The following is an 8,066-nucleotide window of genomic DNA, read 5'->3' as shown; positions in this document are numbered from 1 at the left end:
ACAAACATACTTGTAATTTATTTTTGAAAATATTAAAAGCAATTTTCAATTATTTGTCCTATTAAACAAACAATTTTGTTTATAATATCTAACTTTAATATTTTCGAATATAATTTAATATATTTTTTTAACTTTGGAACAAATTCCCACCTAATCACTTCTTGAAAAGCTTTTAAAATATGTACTCATATTTTCCTCCCAGAGAGGTTGAGATTCTCTTGAACATGTGTAAGGAGATCTGCATATCTTACATGCTAGGTTTATTTTCCATAATTGATAGGGCTAACTATGATAAGATTGATACGAAAATTATTTCATTTGAGTTTTAATATGTTGGATACATACAAAGTTATTGCATATTGCAATCTTTTTCAATGTCAAAATAAAAGGAAAGACCAAAATAAATATCTATCTTAAATTAGAACTGATGATTTATTGAAAAATATCGCTTGATTCATACTAAATTACATAATTGAAATTACTTCTTGTTTTATATCTAATCATTCATTCCACTATTTTATTTATTTTTCTACCTATCCAATCGATTTGAATATATTATATAAAAACTTTTGAATTTTGTGAACAAAATCAACAATTTTAGACGTGTACCTATTATTAGAGTCATGCAAAAGGTGCAAAACGTTCAAACGATCCTTTCACATACAATGTCTCTCAAACTGCAATCTCAGACTAAGACAAACTTTTTTCAAACTGCAAAAAGCTCACATCTATTAATAGACTAGGGAGGAGAACTACCAAAAGATCTAATTCCAATTAGAGTCTCTAATAATACAGCCAAAATAAGCTAAACTCGAATCACGGAATAAACTTACATCACAATAAACTTTAAAACTATTACCTACACAAAGTTCTCAACACCAACGATTCTTGAAGGTGCTGAAAGAAGAACACCGGTGCATATAAAATTTCAGGTCCATGACCGTACTTCTGATAAGGGCAACCACCTTGTGATCTGTCTAAATATTCCCAACATTAAGAACATCATTACACCTATGTCTCCATAATCACCACACTTTGACCCCAAAAAGAACCTCATTACCAGGAACGACATTTCTAAACCAAGCCTCAATGGAGGTGCCTTCAAATGAGTCAATAAAACGAGGGTCTAACATTTGCCAAAATTTCCTGGATTTAACACAGTCCTGCAGATAATGTTTAATTGTCTCCTGAGCCGCATTGCATCTCTGGCACAAATCCGAACTAACTAGATGCCGCCTGAATTGAAAAGCCTTCATCGGGAGAACGTTATGAAACCCAGGCCACATAGTAAATTTGATCTTCTCTGAAAGATTTAAATGCCAAAGCCAACTCCAATCACTATTTCCATTCCAATTCATTTTATGCTTCAACAATCACCTGTAATTTTCTCTTGCACTATACCATTTTGTTCTTGCAGGCTACCAACTCCACTCTGAATCTAGGTCCCCCAAATTTGGGAAGGGAAAGCCATAAATGAATTGTTTAACTGCAAGAGAAATTGTCGTAGCAAACATATCTACCACCCAAGATCCATCACGCCAAAAATCAACTACTATGAATTTTGACTCAGATATGTGAACATAGGGAACAAGATAACAAAGTCTTTCAAACGGGGTCAATTCATCATACCACACAGATTGCTGTACATCCCCTACATTCTACCTAAACCCATCTTTAATAACATCATATGTTTTAAGAATGTTCTTCCAAGTGGCCGACGCATTCTGCCCATGACTACTAGCAAAACAATTCAAATTTCAGAGATATTTTTGCATTACAATATACACCCACAGTTTTTTTCTATTATTGAAGCAATTCCAAACCAACTTGTCAAGAAGCGTCAGATTAGCACATCATGTATCTCTTACACCCAAATCACCCGCCTTTTGGGGAGTAATAGCTACTTTCCACTTAACCAATGGCAATCTCTCCCATCATTATGGCCTCTCCATAAGAACTATCGCATAAGTGAATCAATCTTTTCATATGCATACTTCAGAAGGAGAGTAACCTGCACGTTGTAGACCGGAATAGAAGTCATTATCGACTTAACCAAACAAAGCCTTCTTGCCTTATTCAGCAGACACTCCTTCTAATAACTAGCAAGCTTGTTCTGAATTTTCTCAATAACTTCTTGAGCTGTCCTCCTAGAAGATCTTTCATGCCCAATATTAACCATATGTATTTTTTCAAGTCCTGACAAAAACGAATATTAGAGACTCCCAAGAGCATCTCCTTCCTTCTCACAGAAATATTCTTTGAACATTGAACCCTAGATTTACTAAGATTCACCCGCAAGCTTGATGCTTTGGAGAATAAGTCCATGCACTTCATAACTTCCTCTACCTGAGCTTTCGTAGCTTTACAGAATAGCAGTAGATCATCAGCAAAGATCAAATGGAATATTTTCGGGCCATGTATGAAAATTGACACCGGTATCCATGAGTCTTGAGAAATTCGATGGGTAACAAAACAAGCAAGACACTCCATACAAAGCCCAAAGAGATAAGGAGACATGGGATCCCTTTGTCTCAAACTTCTCTGGGAGGTTAAAACTCTAGAGTTTATCACTGTTTTACAAAATAAACAAAGAAGATGATGTTACACAAGCCATAATAAGATGAATAGTAGTCATCGAAAAGCCAAATCAAATCAAAGAAGCTTCAAAGAAATCTCCAGTCCACCCTGTCATACGCCTTCTCCAAATCAATCTTAAAGGCCATAGTCCTTTTTCTAGACTTAGTGTTCTTCAGGAAACTCATAATTTCCTGCACAATGATGATGTTTTTCGTAATACTTCTTTCTGGGATTAAATCACCCTGAAGCGGGCCAATAATCTCTGAAAGAAAGGGTCTAACCCTGTTCACCAGCACTTTCATAATGATTTTATAAAGAACATTACATAAACTGATGGGACGAAAATCTCTTAAGGAAGTAGGAGCTTCAACTCTAGGAATCAGAACAATGTATGTCTCGAAAATTGTAACATTTAGAATCTCTCCCTCAAAGGTTCTCTTAACTAAATCCCATACATCATAACTTAAAGAATTCCAAACCTCCTTATAAAATATGGCCTGAAAATCATCTGGTCTGGAGCTTTGAAATAATTTGTGGTCATTACAACTTTTTTCACCTCTTCCAATGCCACCGGTTCAACCAATTTTTGATAGGCCTCATTATTAAGGAAAGGACTGGGAAATTCTCCCATAGTAATTAGATCAATATTCTCTCTTGTCGAAAAGAGCTTTTGGAAGAAGGACTTTGTTTCTTTCTCTAGCTCCTGCGGCTCAATAGCCCAAGTTCCATCTTTCAGAAACAATCCATGAATCTTGTTCCGTTTTTTGCCTGATGATCGTTTGCAAGTGAAAAACCTTAGTGTTCTTGTCACCACACTGAACCCACTGCTCTCTCGATTTTTATACCACATAAAATCTGCTTGAAGAATAATAGTATTTAGCTGATCATGGATACTTTGTTCTTTTATCCTCAACTCCGGATTCTCCATACTCTCAAGAGAAATTTGAACATCATTCAGTTGCCTCTCCAACTCCTTCTTTTTAACAAACACATTATCAAAAGTTTTCTTAATTAAAAGAAGAGCATCATTCTACACCTCGATCAAACTTCTAACAACATCAGGGGACCCTTTATTCCAAACTGCGGGAACAACATTGCTAAAAAGCGGATAAGTCATCCAGGCAGCTTGGAATTTAAATGGTCTCAAATTCCTCTTAGCTTTCACAGCCGGTGTACATCTAAATTGGTGCACGGGCGTGTTTCGCAGCGATGCCGGTCTGCATGTCTTGTGACCATTCTTGAGCGTAGGGGTAGTCGAAGACCTAGCTACAGACACGCCGTTGAGCTTTCTCCTTGACTTCGATGGATTTTAGGGAGAAGAGGAAGGCAACCTGCTATTAAACCTAGCCTTCTCGTGAGTCTCTCTCCCCTTTTTCGGGCCACCCACTTGGCCCAACTGGTATCCAAAAAAGGGGGGGGTCAAGCCTTTAGCCACCGCTTGGTCCTTAGCTTTTTGGCCCAATTTTCTTCTATCCCTTCCAACAACTTTGGTCCATCCCCCTTCTCTGTCCAACGGCTCTTTCACATTCGCTTTTCCGTGCAATGTAGTTTTCTGCATCTTTTCTGTAGAATCTGCTACTGCCGGGTATTAATGGGTGCAATTCCAGATTTAAAAATCTGCTGATTCTGGTTCACCGGACGGCTCTCATGAACAAATAGTTCTGCCTGTACATCCACAACCACCAAAGGAACCATGAGTGTGCTACATTCTCCTGCTATATGCCCGAAACAATTACACTTCTCACATATCAATGGCATACATTTATACTCCACACTATATTCAAAGTCGTCAACAACCACTCGCCGAACAAATGGCAGTTCCAGATTCACTTGTACACAAGCCCTAACAAACTTGCCTCTCTCTGCCGACTTGGTTGCGAGATCCACTTTGACGGATTTGCCTATAGCCGAAGCAATCCGCATCACGGCCTTTTCATGATAATATCATATGCTCAACCCTGCAATTCGTATCCAAATCATTGTGTCTCCAAACGATGCCTCACATGGTTCAAAATTCAGAGTCCATGACTTGACCGCAATGTAATGCCCTAACATCATCCATGGATTCCCTAATAACACATTCTCCTTATCCTCCTTAAGATCAAATTTGACTAAGAAGTCGAAAACAACATCCAAGAATTCATAGCCTCCTTTAAGCCTCTATACACCTTTCAGTTTATGCACCAAAGCCATATCACTGAAATGCTTCCCAAAAACTTTAATCACGATGGCCTCCTTGTAGGGTTTAGATAGAGCATTTCTAACCTCTTCAGAAAACTTGACTTTTGGAGACTTTGGGTCACCTTGTTTTCCCGTGACAATCGCTATTGAATCCCCATCTAAGACATTAACCTTAGTAAGCTCCAAGGATTCAAAGGAACCGACCACCTATTCACGGAATGAAACCTTCGGAGCCACCCTAAAATTACCCTGTTGGAAATTCTCCTTGTCACTTGATGCAGTCCTCCCCGCACTCTTCCCCGTAATCTCCTTAATCAGGATAGAGTGAATTTATTCTACGAGCACAAATACTAGTATTAGAGAATAGCTACTTTCTTTTTTTATACTAGTATTAGAGAATAGCTACTTTCTTTTTTTTCTTTCTCAATAGTGATGATAAGTTTTTGCCAAAATGATATAATTGTCAAACAAAGAGTACATAGCAAAGCACATGGGGAACTTATACCAAATCTAGAATATGATAAAATTAAGGTCCAGTGGCCCTTTGGAGCAGCATCTTATAGATGCCATGAATGGCCTAATATCATAAAAAGAAAGGGTACCCCATATTGTTGGCCAAGAAAGAAAGAAAAAGGGGTAGCAGAAAGTGTGGAAGACACGAAGCCAATTGTCACAATATGCCATAACATGTATGATATAACAGTAGTTGGGGGGAAAAGGACTATAGTTGTGACTTTGTTATTGGGAGAGTTCTTTATGTAAAGTTCAATAAGAGATCAAGAAGAAATGAATACCCCTATGTTGTTGTTGTTGATGCTTTTCATTATTTAATAACTTGAAAATTTGTTTATGGATTCATGACGGTGCATGCTTGGCTACAAGATGATGCCACTTGCCCCCACCAATTTTGGTCTGCATTAGCTGCATTTTTTAGCATGCGCCGAAAAGTATATAGGGCCACCCGAGAACATTGTATATGGTATATGGTAAAGAACAGTTTTACGGGGTAACAATAATTTGGTCACAATGAAGTTACTAACCAGCATATAGTGTTAAATTAGATCAAACAATTTGAGGTTCTATATAAATTAAGTATAACATAATATTTGCAGCACTAGGACCCATATTACAAAGTACAAACGGTAAGGTTTAGAACTAACTGGTAGAGTTCATCTGAAGTCAAATTTATATTAATTTTGTTTGTCATGTTCGTAAATGGATTGCACTATGTTTAGGAGCCAGCATGTCATGAAGACCTTGTCTTCCCTCATTGACTTGGGCACATGTGCAGATATGCATTTGTCACAATCACAATAAAACCAATTCACACCCATTTAAATAATAATTAGTAAACTACAACCAACATACATAGTAGGGCAAAATGATAATACTATGACTACTCATTATGATAAATAAATTTATATATATAAAAAGAGAGTACAATACAACCTCAAAACAAGGTCATAGGCTCAAGTCACTCCCAGAATGAATTATATCTACTCTTAAGTCGCACATAGAATTAGAAAACATAAAAATAGTCCCTCATGGCCTCATGTCATCATCATCTCTCTACTCTCAGAATGGAAATCTTATTATATGGAAAGCTTAAAAGCCTGAGAATGCTGCTAGCAAGATGCAAAGAAACAAGGATCCAGCTGAAATTGGGAAGAGTGATGATGCTGAGCTTCCAGCTGATGGTGCTGGTGTTGGAGAAGATGCCTCACTTGGAGTGAGGGTTGAACTAGCTGGAGCTGCAGAAGAACCAGATGATGGAGATACTGCAGGAGATTGTGGAGAGAGCCCTACAAAGAGATAAAACAAAAATAACAAACAACTTAGAAACACCAAGAATGTCCCAACTCCAAACATCAGAATGAAAACCATATTTAATTTAATCAACATGCATAAGATATAATAGAATGAGTTACAGCTTCTGATATAAAAAATGTAACATCTCTTGTGTGCCTAGAAGATCACCGACATTTTTCATTCATGTTTTCTGCAAACTATAATATATACAAAATTACATTCCGGCTTCTTCACCATAGTCAAATGAAATTTACCAAAGGGGTAAAAAGAAAACAGCAAGAAAATCAAAGTAGACAAAGCCCTGAATGTTCTACAACTCTGTAAATTATTACCAATTTATCTCTCTGTCTCTCTCTGTTTTTAATTGGTAGATAGTTCCAATTGTATTAGGTACCCAAAAATCAGAACGCATGTAGAGCATAAAGAATGAAAACACTATAGAGAAAAAAAAAAAACAATCATGTTTAATTTTCCATTATCCACAGTCCGTGAAAAATTAACAATAAAAAAACAATAAAACTACAAAATCAGGTATGGCTCCTCTTATATATGTCTAAGCATGTGACCCCTCCCAAACTTCTTTTCATTTTATAAATCGAATCAAATTGCAATTAAATCCCACAAATCCATATTTCATAAAATATTGCTAAGAATCTAAAAATTAAAAATGGATTATATAAGTGAGAAAGAAACATACCAGGAGCAGCAGCAGGTGTTTCAGACACTGCAAGAAATTAACCAAAAAAAAGTCACATAAAAATGAAAACTTTATCTGAGAGAAGATTCGAAAACAGGAAGAAGGAAGTTATAATTTGACTGACATCCACAGTTGGAAGCGGAAGGGGCGGAGACTTTGCATGCAGTGGGGAGAGCGAGGGCCTTGGTGACATTGAGAACGACGCCGAACTGAGCGCTGCTCTTGAAGGCTTCACACAGACACTGAGGCGCCGTTTTCAGAACCGATTTGAGCCCGGAGCAGCAGTTACCTTCCGGCTTGGTGGTGGTGCTGCCATTGGTGACGAAGGACAAGCAATCCGCCATGGTTAGAACCAGGGAGGAGCAATCCACGGCGGGGGCGGGGGCAGCGTTGTGCGAGTGGGACGGTGAGGCTCCGTTAGCTCCGAAGATGAAGAGTGCACAGAGAACAATGAGAGAGAAACAGAAACGGGTTGGTGAGTGTGATGCCATTTTTGCGATGAAGAGAGGAAAGTGTGAGAAGATAGATAGAAGAGTTGGAAGTTTTGGAATTTGGAATGGAGTTTGTGAAGGTGAGAGAGTTGGGTGGGCAAGTTTAAATAAGTAGAGAGAACACTCAGATTTTTTGTTGAGCTGGAAAAAAGGATTTTATTCTCTTTTTGTTATTTCATTTTTAATTTACATCAATTTTGAATACAGTATATGAAAGGAGAATTTGTTTTTTTATTATCAACAAGTCTTTTTCTATAGGCGCCAAATTATTTATTTATTTATTTGATTAAGAATAATATTAGTAAACCAAT

At 37.4% G+C, this 8,066-nt stretch overlaps 1 protein-coding gene across 1 annotated transcript; it reads right to left on the bottom strand.

Annotated features, from left to right (window-relative positions):
- Positions 6,139-7,850, bottom strand: LOC107631622 (non-specific lipid-transfer protein-like protein At5g64080). The gene is made up of 3 exons (XM_016335115.2): positions 7,389-7,850; positions 7,265-7,291; positions 6,139-6,560 (listed from the first exon to the last, which is right to left on the bottom strand). The coding sequence occupies exons 1-3, from the start codon at positions 7,753-7,755 to the stop codon at positions 6,364-6,366; spliced, it is 591 nt and encodes a 196-aa protein (XP_016190601.1). The 5' UTR covers positions 7,756-7,850; the 3' UTR covers positions 6,139-6,363.

Source organism: Arachis ipaensis, chromosome B03 (genome assembly GCF_000816755.2).
Source record: "Arachis ipaensis cultivar K30076 chromosome B03, Araip1.1, whole genome shotgun sequence".
NCBI classification, from domain to species: domain Eukaryota; kingdom Viridiplantae; phylum Streptophyta; class Magnoliopsida; order Fabales; family Fabaceae; genus Arachis; species Arachis ipaensis.
This window is presented reverse-complemented; position numbering and strand designations above follow the sequence as displayed.